Here is an 18361-nt window from a genome sequence, read left to right on the forward strand (position 1 = left end):
GCGTACGTGCTGGCATATCCAACAAAGAGCAGAAAGTACTCTTTGGTTCTTTCAGTAAAGTCACATAGATATAAAATAAAATAAATTAAATCACGTTTCGGGCGCAACACAAGCGTCCGTCATCAGGTGGGACAACCACAGCAAGAAACAATTGCTGAAGTGGGCAAAAGGGCTGCTGTAATAAGAGGCCATATAGGTAAGAGAGGGGGGAGGAGCCAGGGAGGCGAGATAGAGAGGGGGGTGTGGGGTAGGGGGATTGGAGCGCTGCCAAGTGAAGCGCTGCTAGAAGGGTTTAAAGGGCAAGTACGGCAAAATGCCAGGGGCGGGGGGGGGGGAGTGAGCGGGGCTGGGAGTGGGAGGCTGACGAAGACTGGAGATGCGGATATTAAGACAACACCATAAAGCAGTTAAGGTTTAACCTGGTTAATAACATCCTTCCAATGATTTCTCAATTTGTATCCATCTTCTCGGTTGAAGTTATGTATATGTTTATATATCTGGATGGCTTCATGAACAAACCTTTGATAGTTGCCCGAAGGTTTGCAGAGTACCTTGGTCTCGGAAAAAACAATATCATGAGAGCCCACAGCGTTATAGCAATGGTCAGCCACGGCAGAGGTATTAGTTCTGCCGTGTTTCAGATCTGACTTGTGCTCGCGAACACGGTCCGAGATATGTCGTTTCGTTTCCACAATGTAACACCCACCACAGGTGCAACTTAGTTTGTAGACTCCGGGTTATTGCATGTCAGGAATTGCATCCTTCACAGATGGGATTAGATCACGAATTTTGTGTACGGTACTGAATAGGACCTGGATCTTGTGTTTGTTTAAGATTTTGGAAATCTTTTTGGCAACGCCTGCTATGTATGGTAACGTGATGGTTTTCATCGGCGTCTCAGGGGGTTGTTTCTCCATGGTTGGAGAAACAGCTTTGCGGATAATGCGGTCCGAATACCCATTCATCTTGAGGGCCTGGTGTACGTATTCCAGTTCACTGGCTAGGTGGTGTTGGTCAGAAATGCAGTGGGCCCTATGGTGTAGTGTCTTGATGAGGGAATTGTGCCGGATGGTGGTGGGAATCAGGTTTCAGATAGGAATCTGTGTGGGTGGCTTTCCTGTAGACAGAGAGTCCCAACGAGCCATCAGGTATCTTCTCAAATAAAACATCCAGAAATGGTAGCTTACCATCCTTCTCCACTTCCATGGTGAATTTGATGGATGGGTGTATGGAGGAATTCATGTGGTTGAGAAATTGGTTCAATGCTGGCAGGCCATGTGGCCAAATGACGAACGTGTCATCTATATATCTTTTCCACAAGGAAGGACATAGGGTGGATGTCTAGATGGCACGTTTCAAATTTCTCCTTGAAAACATTTACTATCACTGGTGATAAGGGGGAACCCATAGGGGTACTTTCACTTTTTCTCTTTCAAATCTAAAAGAGCAGAAAGGTTTGCCAAGAAGAACTGGTTCAAAAGTGGAATGGCATGAAAAATGATCCAGATTTGCAAGTTAAAGTTGATCATTGGTTGCAAGAATTAAAGGCGATTCCCACCACCAGAAAAGGATCACTTTGTTCGTTTTGGGCTAAACAAACATCTGCCAATAAAAAAAAGTGCCCGTCGAAATACCTCAGAATTCTGTATCACAGTCTGATGGACAAGTGACCGACGCTCAGGCTGATGATTCAGCGCCTAGTACTAGCAATTCAGCAACATCAAGAATTGCTACAGCCCAGCTGCATTTGCAGTCACAGATTAACATTCTGAATTCTGATCTCGTCGACTTGTACGAACACCAAAAACGAGGAATGCTTACACAGCAACTGGATGGGGAACTGCCGGAGAAGAAAAAAAAACTGAATTGGAAAACCAGTTGAAGAAGAACAAGTAAACCCGTAAAAACATAGTTTTTCACTATAAATCCTTTATATGCGTGGCGGCAAGAGTCCTCTCGTCCTCTGGCTTGAGATGGCTGCCACCTATGGGTCAGATGATTGTCTGCCACCATTTAGCAATTGGTAATTAAATATTTAATTTGTTTTCCCTAAACAGTGTAAAAAATTTTATTTATTTTTTTCACGAAAATTAATTGTCTGGCACAACGAGTCTGTGTGGAAAATATCAGCTCGATTGGATCACGGGAAGTGGGTTAAAAAACGACCGAAAGATTTGCACGGTCCTAAGCAAGCAAGCACGCAAGCAAGCAAGCACGCAAGCAAGCAAGCACGCAAGCAAGCAAGCACGCGAACTTAATATAAAGGATTTAAAAAGGGTGATCAAAAAAGAGCACAGAAAGCAAGAGATGAGAAGAAAGGAAAATAATTAAATGCTCTGTTTGAAGATAATTCAGATCTATGCACATGGCTGAATGTCAGGGCCAAGCCTGGTAGGCCGAAAATTGAGGAAGATCAGCCTTCATTACTTAAAGCTATTGTGGATATTGCTATGCATGGATCGGCATCGTGGAAAATTTTGCCGTGGGTAGCCGTTTGTAAAGTTGAATGTGGCACTAGATATGGCCGGGACAGCAGTAGTATACACAGCAGGAGAATTGCCATCTTTAAAATATCAGGGTTACACACAGTTTAACATACAAGCGAAAAGAAAAATATATATATATATACTTGTAGGCCGAGCGCGAGAAAATGTCTTGCTGCACTCGCCACACGACTTCTCGTCCGTGTGCTACAGTTTTTGGAAGAGTGTGAGAGCGCGAGCTAGGCCGCAACCTCGGTGTGGGTGGCATCTCTCTCTCTCTATGCATCGCACCTTCGCCGGCAGGGATATCTAGGCAAGCAGGGGGGAAAGTGTGAGGGCGGGAACACAGCTTGGGATCCGCGGCAATGTTGTCTTGGCAGGAACACAGCTTGGGGTCCGTGGCAATGTTGCCTTGGCAGGCACACAGCTTGGGGTCTGCGGCAATGCTGCCTTGGCAGGAACACCGCTTGGGGTCCGTGGCAATGTTGCCTTGGCAGGAACACAGCTTGGGGTCCGTGGCAATGTTGCCTTGGCAGGAACACAGCGAACCAGGCGCTGTGTAGTAGACATCACCACTGGGGAGACAAAGGCGGCCAGGCGTGGTGCCGGCCACCCACCCCCTCGTGCGCTGTGCCGGCCTTTATAGGTGCTCGCTAACAGAACTTGCAACCTACAGTCTATTAAGGTGATACGGTGCATATTTGTCTCTGTCTTTCTCCTAAAGTCAACTGGGATGTCCCGCAGAATCTCATTAGCCCCCCCTTAGGTTTGCCAGTTTTTTTTTATAACATTTAATGACTTCCCAAGCAGGCTTGTGAGTAATTATCCCCCAGCTGTCTTTTGTGTGGTAAGGTAGGAGGCAGGGGGGGACTCACCCTTTCCGTGCCCCAGCACTACATCCCGATCAAAATTATAAAAAAAAGGGCAGAATCACTCTTAATATAATTTTTTGGAAAAGGCATATATAAAACATGCTCTTCAAGTGTTTGTGATGAGATTTGATACGAAACTCCGAGTTGCTGAGGCAATTAAGCAAGCACCATATAAATGCTAATATTATAACATAGTGAATGCTTGGGAGCTAATTGGCTCTCGATCCTGGTTAGAGATCTACCCAACCCACAGGTCCGCAAACACTGGCCGCTCTTGCTCTGCAGGATGAACCTAGAAATTGAGTGTTCAACTTCACATTATTTTCATTAAAGGCCCGTAACAAAGGTGAATCGATTGGAGCTTCATTGTCTTAAGCTTGCACATCTACCAGGTCTCCATTTGACTTTGTATTGTCTAGCAAGTCCACCCACACCTCCACTTCCACAAACTGCTGGGAGTTGCCTCGCTCTGCCTCACAGTCAGAATTCTCCTCCTGCTTCATGTTGCCTCCATAAATGTGAAGGTCCGATTTTGGAGTTGAATCTTCATCTTCACATTTTACCATCACTTCACATTTCACCATCACTTCTCCACATTTTACCTTCACTTCTTCGCTCTTCACTGTTGCCTCTTCACATTTCACCTTGATACCTTTTAAAGTGTCCAAGTTGGGATTTTCTTCTGGTTCTTGTTTCAGGAGGGATGGGCTCATTGCAGCACTTTGACTTTCACAAGTCGATTTCAGATCACACTCCTTAGGGATCGTCTGATGCCTGTGTGTTCTCTGGTGTCTTTGAAGATGTGCTAACTGTGAAAACGCTTTCCCGCACAGAGTGCACTTGAAGGGTTTCTCTCCTGTGTGTGTTCTCTGGTGGCTCTGAAGAACAGATGGCCATGTAAACGCCTTGTCGCACAGAGTGCATTTGTAGGGTTTCTCTCCTGTGTGTGTTCTCTGGTGGCTCTGAAGAATGGATGACTGTGCAAATGCCTTCTCACACACAGTGCACTTGAAGGGTTTCTCTCCTGTGTGCGTTCTATGGTGTTTTTTAAGATATGATGACTCTGTAAATGCCTTCTCACACACAGTGCACTTGAAAGGTTTCTCTCCTGTGTGTGTTCTCTGGTGGTTTTTAAGATTTGATGACAGTGCAAATGCCTTCTCACACACACTGCATTTGAAGGGTTTCTCTCCCGTGTGTGTTCTCTGGTGGCTCCTAAGATCTCTTGACTGTGCAAATGCCTTCCTGCACAGAGGGCACCTGAAGGGTTTCTCTCCCGTGTGTGTTTTCTGGTGGCCCTGAAGATATGATGACTTTGCAAACGCATTCCCGCACACACTGCACTTGAAGGGTTTCTCTCCTGTGTGCGTTCTCTGGTGTATTTTAAGCTGTGATGAATGTGCAAACGCTTTCGGGCAGGAAGTGCACCTGAACGGTTTATCTCCCATGTGTGTTCTCTGGTGTATTGTAAGATGTGATGACTGTGAAAATGCCTCCTCACACACAGTGCACTTGAAAGGTTTCTCTTCTGTGTGTGTTCTCTGGTGCTGTGTCAAATTTCCAGTACGATCCGTGCTGTTTGCATACTGGTTGCATTGTTTCCTTCTTGTACCGAGCTGCGCTGAGTGCCTTTGCTCCATCAGATCAATTCTGCAGAGGAAGCGTCAGAGGAAGCATCAGCTGCAGATAGAAAAACATATCCACACCATCTACGTCAGTATCGAGGCACAGAGGAATGAATATATACACAGTCACACATGACTCACACGTCTATACTTATTAATCTTTTCATGATGTAGTGAAAAAGATTCCCCAATTCATCACACGGGCTGTTAAGGCACACAATGAGAGGGCAAATAGTCATACATATGCCTGGATGCCCGAGTATCTTCAAAATGAATGTTAACCGAAAACTCCAAGCACACAATTTCGGCTGTCTAGCTACAAAACTAATATTTATTTAAGAAAAATTCTGATAACATAGGAAAGGGTGTTGAAAATAATACTATTTGTAATATGCAGAAATGCATAAATTAATGTTCAATCGAAACTTCGAGGTGTGAAGCCAGGCTCAGATTTGCTTGAATGCTCAGATGAACAGATCTGAATTCAGCTGCATATGTGCTGAGATATTTTCCTGACTGCTTCCATTCACGTAAAAAGTTCCAGAGGAAAAATAAATTAAACTATTGTTTTCATTTAACCTTCATGTTCAATAGTTAATATACATTATTGAAAATACAAACTTGACACTGTTACACATTGGCATGGTAATAAATAAACCCGTAAAAACAAAGTTTTTCACTATAAATCCTTTATATGCGTGGCGGCAAGAGTCCTCTCGTCCTCTGGCTTGAGATGGCTGCCACCTATGGGTCAGATGATTGTCTGCCACCATTAAGAATTGGTAATTAAATATTTAATTTGTTTTCCCTAAACAGTGTAAAATTTTGGAATTTTTTTTCACGAAAATTAATTGTCACACAACGAGTCTGTGTGGAAAATGTCAGCTCGATTGGATCACGGGAAGTGGGTTAAAAAACGAGCGAAAGATTTGCACGGTCCTAAGCAAGCAAGCGAACTTAATATAAAGGATTTAAAAATATATTCGCCTGTGGAGGACGCGGGGATCGATCCCGCGACCTTTGGCATGGGAAGCGAGGGCGCTACCAACTGCGCTACTCCGCCACGGCCTGTGGTGGGGTTATGCTCTGGGCTCTTACACTGTGACGTTCAGCCAAATCCATGAATGAGTTCTATTTCAATATATGTAAAATAAATTTTTTTTGCCTAAAAAGTGTAAAATTTTGGGAATTTTTTTTCACGAACATTAATTGTCTGGCACAACGAGTCTGTGTGGAAAATGTCAGCTCGATTGGATCACGGGAAGTGGGTTAAAAAACGACCGAAAAATTTGCATGGTCGTAAGCAAGCAAGCAAGCACGCAAGCAAGCAAGCACGCACGCACGCACGCAAGCAAGCAAGCGAACTTAACATAAAGGATTTAAAAAGGTGGTGGTGTGTCCAAAACCATGCCTTGCCGCTTTCATCTGCTCAGTATTAATGCTTCCTCACTTCACCGTGTAATTAATTCAAGATCAATCAACATAGCAGAGGCCCACAATAAGTTCAGCTTTCACTTAAACTATGTAACACGATTTTTGTCCCTGGGTAGCAAGTGTTATTTTTTAATTGGTCATGCCTAAAAAGTATAGAAAATGGCCATTATTCCCCACAAACTTTGCTTTTGTGACCAGGACTTTACATGAAGGTATGACACAAATGCACAAGTTCTCTCATTGAAATAGATAATATTTAAAAAACACTTTTTTTTCAACACGCTTTAATTAAATGTACCGTACTAGTAATGGAAGAACTCCAGGAAGTGGCCCCGAAGTTTGCCATAACATAAGGGACCATGGTCATTTACAGCCAACATCAGTTTACAGTGGACAATTAGAGCCAAGCAGAAACATAACATATAAAAAATGTTTTAAAAGATCTCTTTAAATTTTTTTATGATAGAAAATAGTATTGTCATCAGTATGACATAAGTATACCAAGTTTGCAGTCGATACCATTTTGAGAAGTGGGTAAAAATTGAGATTTGAGGATACAACAACGACAACAAACAACAGACAGAGTGAGTTCATAAAAAGCGTGCAAGTAAAAAAGCTGAATTGCAAAATATCACTGTCCTGGTCAAACGCAAAGTTTGTGGGTAATAATAGCCATTTTCTGTACTTTTGAGGCATAAGAAATTAGAAAATAACACTGACTACCCAGGGACAAAACATATTTTTATTACACAGTGTTATCAATCATGTTTGCTGTCGGCGATAATCAAACTAATTGTTACGTTCATAATGCAGTGAAATAACTGCGCTACAGCTCCCCACAAAGATAAACTCTTAAATACACATACATTTCATATGTATCATTAACATATTATATAAACAAAACATCCACCATTCATGACGAATTGGAAGTTACCTTAGCACAGTGGTAATGCCATGATAGGTGCAATTTATGGCCATGTAAGTGTGGATTCTTTTGTCAGCAGATAATGGGAATGATCCAGATGTCAAGGGATGACTGACATGAAAAAGCTGTGCTCCTCTTTGTTTTGCTGGGTTTTAGGAACCCAGCGTTCCACCCATTCTGTGAGTGTCACTCATCCGACCTCATCGTTGTTGCAGAGCAAATATATCATAACTGCCCTGCAGCATACCTCACGGGCCTCCTCCACAGAGTACAATATTGACACTACTGATACCAGTCATTGGCGGTTCCGATCACCTCCACATCCTCCAATCTCTTCTCTAGCCAATGCCATGCCTGTTTAGCCCCTAATATCTGGACTAAGAGAAGCTGCTTGAGCATGCGGTAACTGGGAATGCGGGATTCATGACCGAACCAATGCAGCCTCGCCTGTCAAATAGACTCATGATTATATTCTATAATTATAGATTAAGGATCTGTAAGCTTAATACAAAATAGTCTGGTTGAATTAAGGATTAATCATAGGCAGACCAGCCTTCATTGTACCAGCACTACCGGCCTCCTTTTACACAACAGACGCTATACAACAGCTACAACTAAATACATCAAGTATACATCGCCTGGTAAGGACTGCAAAGCATGCACACACGCAATCGCGTTTACATAATTATACATGTACACGCCACCACACACATACTATTCATACCCACTTCAATCACGACAAACAATGACTCCCTCCAACAACTTACATTCTTATATTTCGTTCCTTTGTGGCTATGTCTTCACATTGCTACAACAGAAGATAATTAAAGCAAATGCGATCAGGCGAGAGCAGGAGGCAAGGCCCCGCATGGCTAGGCCCCGCGTTGTAATGTTCCAATCTGGACATCAATTCCATACTCGCTGCTCCTCAATTAATATCCCTACGAGAGGAGCGAGGCTCTACCTGGGTAAACAACAACAACAACAACCACCACAACAACAACCACCACGATGTGAACTTCTCACCTCGGATCTCAGTGAGCGCGCGCAATGATCGGCAGCTTCCTGGTATCTCGTGACGTCACGCGGAAGCAGGAGATGACATGACGTCACTTGCGGGGTTCATCACACAATCCCCTCCCCCAACGAGCGGCGGTGTAACTGAATAAATTATGTTAATGAGCCGGTCACTTGTCGGGCGATTGGAATTGGCTGCTTAAGCAGTTAAGAATTGACTTTCCGTCGAAACCGAAGCCAAAACCGAAAGTGTAACTACACTTTCGGCCAAAACCGAAGCTGAAACCGAAAGTTTAACTACACTTTGGGCCGAAACCAAAGCGGAAACTGAAAGTTTAACTACACTTTCGACCGAGATTGAAACAGAAAGGTATATAACCGAAGTTACCGAACACAAGATTTATGATTTATGTCATGATGCAATGCTACTTTAATTAAAAAGAAATCTAGAACTAATCATTCAGAGCCTGCAGTAAGAGTCACTAAATATCAAATCTTTAGGTGTTACTTACTTAGTAATTATATCCAAACAAACGAATGTTGAGGTAAGAAACAACATCTTTCGGCATTCAGCCAGACAGGTCGTATATACATTAGCAGACCATGGTTGCGGCTGTAACCTCGTTCCCAAGCTGCTGCTGCTGACGTGTGTGTGTGTTTGCAGCCTATCGCATAGGATTGCCTAGCGCCGACTGACTGGCCGATAGGCTGGTGCTGGTCGGTGTGTGTGTGGGTCGAACCCACAGCGCTCTCGCCGGCGCTCTCCTCTTCCTCACAGGCGGCTGGTCATGCTCTTTCTTCTGCTGGATGAGCGGAGTCGGCACAACGTTTGTCCGCTGGCTGCTGACACCCTTGCTCGGTGGCACTCGGTGGCGCTGCTGCGTGCTCTCTCTCCTGCTCCGTGCTCTCTGGCGGCGCACGATTATGTGTGCAGCTGGTTCACTGCTATGCTCGCTTGGACAATGCTTGGTGCCTTCCGCCCTTTGTCGAGGGTGATTGCTTGACGTTGCTCGTCAGTTCAACTCGAGCTGCAGCTGCTCGTGGGAGCTGGGACTCACTCTCAAAACTTGTAAATTGTATTCGCACCCTCTTAAACAACTGTGAAAGCTTAGTACAATACAACTTATCGCAATCCTTGACTTTGCAAGCGACTCAAAACATCAGGATAAATGTAGAATAAAACTTTCCGCGATATTCTGTCGGTCCCTGCCGAACTCAGCTCTTAACAACACACCGTCCCTTCTCTCTGCGAGACACGACACCCATGGTTGATCGCGAGGCCATGCCCCGAAGTCTGCTCGCTGGTCGTAGCTCTTCTGTCCCTTGCAGTAGCATTTGCAGTAGCTGGCTGGAGACTTCTGTTGCTAGCTGGAGTATCGATGTTTTTACGTGAAAAATCTCTCCCCTTGGCTCGCCTTCTCGCAAATTGACTGGAACTTCCTTTGATTTCGCTCTCAGCCTGTGAGAACAGCTGTACGTATGTCCGTGTGTGTGTGTGTTCTGATTTATTAAGCAATCTGTTAAGTCTCACCCTGGCCTGGTTCCTGTCCCCCACCTCAAGCCATCTTTTCATCCGTGGAAAAATAGATGCCCCAAATTGCTACCTCGATTTATGATTTTGCAATAAACTCTCTGGAGGGAGGGTGTTCTCCCTGTGAGTGCCATTCCCCTGCTCCCCAGTCTTCCCTCGCGGGGGTGTTACATTTGTCTCTCTCTTTGTGATTGTATTGCTACCACATGCTGCTGGGAGACAAAGGCGGTTGGGAGGCTCTCTCTCTATGGAATACATTTTATCTTGGTCCTGTGTGGTGGGGCTATTTCGCTTCATTCCTTCTGGATGACCCTTGGTCTAATACTTCATAATTATTATTTAGTTTATGTTTTTTCAAGATTTGTGATTTATCATTGTTATTACCACGTATATTCCTAGGGTTTTATTAACCTTTGTTGTCTGTATCCAGGGACTGTGCTGTTTTACTCGAGTTATATTTTAATGTCCTGAGGTTAGATGTAACTAAGTTTTCACTTAAGTTTTCTTGACTGCTGGAATTCATATTCCTTGGTTTTTGGTAAGGTCACGTAGATAACAAGCTACAACAAGAGACAATATGTGAGGTGAAGGGGAGTAAAATAAGGTAATTAATAAATCAAGGCCACCAATGTGACTGCAGTCTGGTTTTTAATCTGGGTGAGTGTGTTGGCAGACTACGATATCGACTTAATCTTTGTCGCTAAGTTTTGAACTTTTAGCCATTGTATTAAGGGAAACGAAAAATGAAAAAATATATCGTGGAGCCTACTGTCTGTATTGCTTTGAGGGGGCCTTTTGAAGTTCTGTTGAGTTTTCCAGAATTTCATTAGCTAAACCCCCTCCCCCTTCTCTTTTGTTTTTGTTTTTTTAATTACCTATTTATGGCTTATCTCCGTTGCTTGGTCGGTGTGAAAGGCATCTGTTGTGAGGGAGTGGGTTGTCCCTCACCCTTTCATGTCCCATGCTCGCCCAGATCAATTATTTAAAAAATTGGAACAATTATTCTGAATATAAATTTTAGAAAAAAGGCCTATATATACAACAGAAGCCCGCACCTCGCTATGGGTCACACGACATCTCTGTGCTTGCGAAGAGATGGCACACGTTGCGTGGGATTGTGGTGGCGTCGAGAGGGCTGCCACAGCCCCCAACCAGACATGCGCCGCCGGAGGAGGAGAACGAGGGAGAGATGGTGGAGGCCCTGTGGCAGTACCCGAGGATCTCGCGGGAAGCAGAGCGCCGACCCCGGCGTTGGGCACCTCGCGAGACAGGAGATCATCCTCGGGTAACCAACGAAGTCATCTGCCATCACTGCGGTCGGGAGGGACACATTGCCCACGGATGCCGCAGCACGATGAGTGCACCGGGGACGACCAGCCGGGATCGTCAGCCTCAGTTCGCGGTTGTTCCGACTCAGGCGAATGCTGATACCTTGGACACCTGGCCGGAACCATCCACCACGGTTCACCCCATCACGCATCTCATTCTTCGGGGGCGGTGGCTAAGATTCCTGCTGAGGGTCCGGGCCCGTGGCCGGACACGGTTAATAAGTGGCATCGGTTGGCCAGAAGGGTGGTGGCGGCCACGGCTGGGACATCCGTGTTGGTAGGCTCGGTGGCAGGGGTTAGCGTCGGCCAGCATTATATCCCTGCGTGTCTTTGACTTGTTACTGGAGGGACAGTGTTGTCTCGCACCGTGCAGGCCAGGTACATAGCCGCAAATGGGGGAAGTATGGGGATAATGGGCCAAGTGGTAGTGCCGGTCCGCATTGGGGAGCTGGAGGTACGTGCTCCGGTACTGGTCTCCAGTGTGCTCACGGTTCCCTGCTTGCTGGGCACGGACCTGTTGAGTCACATCACCCTTCGCATTCTGACGGACAAAGGCTGCGTCGAAACCCTATCGGGGGGTCGCTTGTATTTCTTGCGTCCAGGCGGGGAACCGAAGCAGCGTCCGCGAGTTCAGGCGCTGGTCAGGACTATGGTTTCAATCCCGCCTGGTGCGCAGGCCTTGGTGCCGCTCCGATATTGCACCCCGCTCGTCACCTCCCAGTTGGATGCACCGCTCGTTGTCTCTGCAGTACCGTCGGTGGTGGGTCGCCATTGCCTAGCAGCAGCTGACACACTCGTGCGCAGGAATCAGCCACTGTTCATGCAGGTCCTCAACACGGCTGATACACCCATTACAACTCAGAAAGGGACCTTGTTTGCAAATGTCAGTCCCATGCATTCGAATTCTCAGGCGAACAATATGCAATTGGACAGCCCATCGGTCGGCGCAGAGGACATGTCATGGATAGACGCGCTCCTGGCACAGAACAGCGATCTGTCGGCAAGGAAATTGGAAGAGCTCTGGACTTTGTTGAGAGACTTTGCAGACGTGTTCAGTCAGGGTCCCTACGATGTTGGTCACACGATGCTGATAGAGCACCACATTGATACGGGCGATGTGCCACCCATTCGGCAAAATGCCTGCAGGATGGGTTCTAGCGAGAAGGAACATGTGCGGCGGCCAGTGCAGGAGATGATGGAGTCAGACATCATATCGCCATCTACGAGTCCGTGGGAGGCGCCGGTTGTATTGGTTAAGATATCGGATGGGTCTTTGAGTTTTTGCGTAGACTTCAAAGTTACCTTGGTGGACTCCTACCCGCTTCCGCGCATAGACGACTCATTGGATGCACTCGCAGGAGAAAAACATTTCTCCACACTGGACCTTTTGGCGGAATTCTGGCAGCTACCACTAGATGCCGAATCCAGACCGAAAACAGCTTTCAGAACAGCTCAAGGTCTCTTTCATTTCAACTGTTTGCCGATGGGTTTACAGACGGCTCCCACCACTTTCCAGCGATTGATGGAGCAGGTACTTGCGGGATTGCAGTGGGAGTCGTACCTCATCTATCTCGATGATGTGATCATGTTCACTCGCACATTCCAGGAGCACTTAACCCGGTTGCGACAGGTTTTTTGTAAAATTTGTGATGCCAAGCTCAAGTTAAAACCCTCCAAGTGCCATCTGGTCCGCTCCTCCGTTAAATACTTGGGTCATGTCGTTAATGCGTCGGGGGTCGCGACAGATCCCGACAAAACGGCGTGCGTCCGTCATTGCCCAACACCCACATCCGTGCCTGAAGTCCATAGATTTGTGGGGTTTGTATCCTATTACCGCCGTTTCATCGAAAAATTGACTACTATCGCTAAGCCCTTGCATGCGCTCACGGCGAAGGAACAGTCATTTCGTTGCAGCCAGGCAGAGACCAACGCGTTCTTGACACTGTGCCAGCGGTTGACAGAAGCGCTGCCCCGAGCACACCCCGATTTTTTGATTCCTGCTGGACATGGATGCGAGTGACGTGGGCATCGGGGCCGTTCTCTCCCAGATTCAGGAGGGGAGAGAGGTTGTCATTGTCTATGGAAGTCGCGTCTTGTCACAGGCCAAGCAGCGGTATCGCGTTACGCGCCACGAGCTGCTTGCCGTCGTCCACTTTGTTCAGCAGTTTCAGCCCTACCTGTACGGCCACGACTTCACTGTTCGGACGGATCATGTGGCATTGCAGTACTCACTCCGCATTGACCAAGCGACCGGTCAGATGGCCCAATGGTTGGAGCAGCTGCAGGAGTACACATATCGAGTGGTGCATCGGAAAAGAATAAAGCATACGAACGCTGATGCTTTGTCCAGACTGGCAGCCCTCGTTAAGTGCGCCTGCGGCGACGGATCCGCACGCTGTAGACCGCCGGCCGCAGTGCAAACCGAGATTGTGGCGCCGGTTTCCGCCGGGGACACGGACCAGGCGAGGCCGCCGGTATCGCTTGATAGCAACTTGGGGCTCATCCTGCGGGAATGGAGGGACCAGCAGCAGGCAGACGCGGCTATGGCACCGCTTTGTTAGCTGGCGGAGACGGCACGCGCTGATGATCTCCCCACGTCAGTAAAGTTTTTCCTCATGTGGGAAGGCTTGTTGATGCGTTGGGATGCGACTGTGAACCGTAAAGTTCTGGTGGTGCCCTCATCCCTGCGGAGTCAGCCATGCTTCGATGTTCACGTCCGACAGTTGCTCCATCTAGGTAGCTGTAAGACCCAGGCTGCACTACGCCTTCGCTATTTTTGGCCGGGCATGTCCGCCAATATCTGCCGTCGGGTATCGGCGTGCGCGGACTGTGCGTGCTGGAAGCCCCCGCCAGTCGTGCGAACCACTCCCCTGCAGTCCATTAAAGTTTCCCGGGTAAACGAGCTCATGGGCCTCGATATCTTGGGCCCCTTCTCCGCCACTCCTCGAGGAAGTAGATACCTACTGGTGGGGATGGAGTACTTTTCACGATGGCCCTTTTCCTGCCCTTTGGCCGACCAGATGGCGGCATCCATAGCGGATGCCTTTGTAAATGGGTATGTCGCTGACAGGGGGGCTCCGGAGTGGCTGCTGACGGACCAGGGCAGAAATTTTTCCTCCAAGCTCTTGCAGGAGGTGTGACATGTTGGGTGTCAAGAAGGTGCGGATGTCCCCTTACCACCCGCAAACTGACGGGATGGTCGAGCGCCTGCATAGGATGCTGACGTCTATGTTGTGCGAGCAGGTTAATTCGGCACAAACTGATTGGGATCTGTACATTGTGGCGACCCTGGCTGCTTACAGGTTGGCCCCACACGCCTTGGTGGGGTATTCGCCATTCTACTTAATGTACGGTCGGGAACCGGAAGCCCCAGCCCCGGTCAGGTTGGGCGTCCAAGTGAAGGGGAGGTCATTGGCGGTGCCTGCCCCCATGCAGGTGGCATTGGACCGTCTGAAGGAAGCTAGAGAGGCCTCATTGAGTAACACAAAGCAGAGGCAGGCTGCTAACGAATGCCTGCATGGTACACAGCCTCCGCGGGAGCCATGGCGAGTGGGGGATAGGGCTTGGTTGCACTGCCCTATGGTGCCGGTGGGCACGTCGCCAAAATTCCATCGACCCTGGCAGGGTCCCGTTGAAATCGTGGAGACTCGTCGGGACCAGAGTGTACAAATTCGATGTGGCCGGCGGTTATGGCATGTTCACCCGTCGTGGTTGAAGAAATGTGTATCTCCGTATGATGCGTCATCTCCCATCCCGGAACGGCCTGTATTAGATGTGTCCAACGAACCAGTTGTGTGGCGGCAGGAGAATGCACCTCAGCAGTTTACCCCCGTGTGTCTGCAGGACCATCGCTTTTGACTCGGGAGAGACTTTCTGGCAGGCTCTCTGGCCGGCCGCAACCTCGTGTGCTGCCCCAAGACACATGGGAGCGGGATGCGGTCGCGCCAGGGGATGACCGCTGTTACGAGGGCGGGCACGCATCGGGGGCAGAACGCTGCCCCGTGCCAACGAGGGGGTGCTCCCAACCCTTGTCCCCTGTTCACCCAGGCCGGGGTGATGGACCGGCGGCGGGAACCCGCTCTCGAGGAAGGACTTTTCGTTAAAATTTCGTGCGCCGTAGTTGGACTGGATACGTTGTTAAGGGGGGAATCTTGTAATTGTATGTGGGGTTTTGTCATGTGCTTGCCGCGTGTTATGTTGGTCATGCTTAGCCGGGATGGCTAATTCTTTATCACGGGGGCGGGGGGGTGTGATCTAGTGGTTTAACACGCGCCAAGGGGGAAAATTGCACACACGTGCGTGTGAGGTACAGTGGGAGCATATCGGGACACGCGGCTGTTACCAGGGGCTGAAGGGTGAGTCGGAGACGAGCCGCTGGGCAATTAAGGATGTGGGGCTGTGATTGGCTGGTTGTTGTTGTGTGTGGGATGGTGCCTCCAAGTCTGGGAAAGGAGACAGGTGGCAGCGAGGGCTGGGGGCGAGGGGCATGGGGGGGGGGGAAGCCAACTAATTAATTGGGAATTAATAAGGACGGGGATAAATAGAAGGGAGTTTTGGAGTTGCGGGGAGTTGGAGGGAAATACCTCAGCCTAGAAAACGTTATGGGACAAAGTGGGGATGACACTGCTGAGGCTGCCCGGCCTCAAATACTGGAATAAATAGTCAACCCCGTGAGTGGATTGCTAAAGTGCTATCTGTTGAGAAAGTACGAAAGACAATCCAGAATCTGAGACCAGGAAAAGCGCCAGTCAGAGATGATCTCCCAAATGATCTGCTGAGGGAGGGTGGTGTTTGTGTGTAGACTGTCCTATACGACATCATAATAACAGTCTGGCCCACTGGATGTCTTCCGCAGGATTGAAAGGATGCCTTGGTGGTCCCTCTCTTTAAGAAGGGGGACCGCACATACTGTAACAACTACAGGGACATCTCCCTCCTCAGTGTGCCGGGAAAGGTCCTGCAAGGATCATTCAATATCTCTTTTCCAGACACACTGAGGAGAGGAGTGTGGAGCCCCAATGTGGTTTCTGGCCAGAGCGGTCCTATATAGATGGCTTATTTTCTGTATGTCTGCAACAGCAGAGGCGTAGATAATTCCAACAGGACCGACATCGCTGTTTCATTGTCCTAGGCAAGGCCTAACATACCATGGATATTCCTCGGTTCTGTGTTGTTCTTTGTGCTTTCAGAGTCCCTGACTCTCTGCTAATGATCATTAAGGACCTTCATAATGGTGGGCAGGCACGGGTAAAACTATGTGGCGAGGAGTCAGAGCCATTCCCTGTTCACCTTGGGGTGAATCAGGGGTGTCCTCATGTGACTATATTATTCAACATATTTTTCGACCACATAGTTCGAGAACTATTCCATGGCTGTACTGGAGGAAATTCCATCTAGTACAGCTACAATCGGTGGCTCATCAATGCCCAGGTGCATTTGAGGGATGGCTCCCTATTCGTCAACTATATTACGTATTCATATTACAGTATCTGGTTATTGCTGCTCACTCAGAGAAGGAGTTGTAGGGGCTGCTGTTTGACCTGGAGCATGCTACTAAGATGTGGGGCCTTACCATCAGCCCCCCCCCTCAAATTAAACAACTGCCTGGGTATTTTGTATCAAACACTCCACACCCACAACTCCCCAATGGCGGGGCAGTTGTGGAGAGTGGAGCGGTGTCCATACCTGGACAGTGTGCTTATCACCAGCTCCGAGTTGACAGCAGAGGTCAAACTCTGAATCAGTCGAGCGGCATGTTTTTAAAATAAACCACTGTGACGACGATCTGGACTTGTGTCTTGTCTTTATTTATTTCTTCTCCACAGCTGGACAGCTCCGCTCTCTCTCTCTCTCTGACACGGCTGCACTCCGTTCCGCACGGTTGGGTGGTTGCTCGCGCCTGCTCTCTCTCAACCTCTCCCGCTCCCGCGCGCCGCTGACAGGCGGTTCGCTGGGAGGAAGCCTCCGTGACTTTACCGAAAAAACCTAAGAGTAGGAAGCCTCCGGCCCGCCACGTGGCCGCTGGCGTTCCGGAGGTGCGCGACGTGGTCCCGCTCTCTGACTCCACACACTGACCCCGAGCTATCTTCCCCTTCCCCTTATATCCCCTGGCCTACGTCACCAATCCCCGCCTACAGCCACGCCCCCTCACGAACCTTCTAGATGGTTACGTCCCCAGAGCCTTTTGAGCTCCGCTCCTAACTTCGGCTCATCCCTCTGATTGGGTGATGGCCCAAGCGGCGGAGCCTATCCACTGATCGGCGATCGTCAGTGAACTCTCGTATTACATTTTCATAAGCTGCATAACGCTGTGTGGAATCTACCTGGTCTATCACTCCACACAAAGTTGCGGATCGTTTCGTCCACGGTCATGCCCTCCCTTTTCTATGCATGTGAAATGTGGACCCCCCTAATGGAACATCTTCGCCAGTTATAAACATTTAGACTGGCCTGGGTTGAATCAGGCTGGATTGTGTGAGAAACTCACAAATCCTTAAAAGATCTGGACAGTCGCATCAGTGAGCTCCTTCAGCAGGCAAGGCTACATTGGTTGGGTCATAGAGCCCGCATGCCCAGTCACCGCATGCGGACACAGCTTTTGTTCAGCCGAATGGAGGTGGCTAAACGGGCGCGGCATGGGCTGAAGAGATGGAATGATGTTGTACAAGATGATGTGGGGCTCAATGGACTTACCAATGACTGTTACCAGCGGTGTCAAGATCGTCCTCTGTGGAGGAGGCTTGTGAAGGACGCTACTGGGCAGTTAGAGGCAGATGCCCTCCAGCAACAATGGAGGGCTGATGATCGACGCTCACAACAACGAGCGGAGCAGTGGGTGGATAAATTACAGAAAGTTGGCACAGTAGGCATATGTCTGCCATCTCAGTCAGTAAACCCATGCAAAAGGTTCCCTTCTACCCTCACCCGGATGTACAGTGCGCTATACATGTGTAGTGACACAGCACAAACTACTGTCCAGCAGCGGCAGCTGTGGTGGACAGTTAGCGCACACGCCATTGAGCATATACATGGGTAGAGGAACTGGGGCAAGGCTCACAGAAGACCTCATCGAGAAGCCCCTGGAACCTGCTGTGGGTTCGAGAAAAAAGGATATAGGCAGCGGAGAGCGAGAACTGTGGGCTACCG

At 48.5% G+C, this 18361-nt stretch overlaps 1 protein-coding gene across 1 annotated transcript in view; it reads right to left on the reverse strand.

The window, feature by feature from the left end:
• The window catches only part of LOC133361630 (oocyte zinc finger protein XlCOF6-like), a 37414-nt gene extending 28994 nt beyond the window's left edge, over nucleotides 1–8420 (reverse strand). The window contains exons 1-2 of the mRNA XM_061580608.1: nucleotides 8366–8420; nucleotides 4131–5035 (exon numbers count right to left, since the gene is read on the reverse strand). Coding sequence (XP_061436592.1) covers nucleotides 4131–4995 — 865 coding nt within the window. The 5' untranslated portion in view covers nucleotides 4996–5035; nucleotides 8366–8420. The remainder of the gene's footprint in view (nucleotides 1–4130; nucleotides 5036–8365) is intronic.
• Nucleotides 8421–18361: the final 9941 nt, after the last annotated feature.

The sequence above is a fragment of the Lethenteron reissneri genome, unplaced genomic scaffold (assembly GCF_015708825.2).
Source record: "Lethenteron reissneri isolate LAM-NWPU_2019-01 unplaced genomic scaffold, ASM1570882v1 scaffold_115, whole genome shotgun sequence".
Taxonomy (NCBI): Eukaryota; Metazoa; Chordata; class Hyperoartia; order Petromyzontiformes; family Petromyzontidae; genus Lethenteron; species Lethenteron reissneri.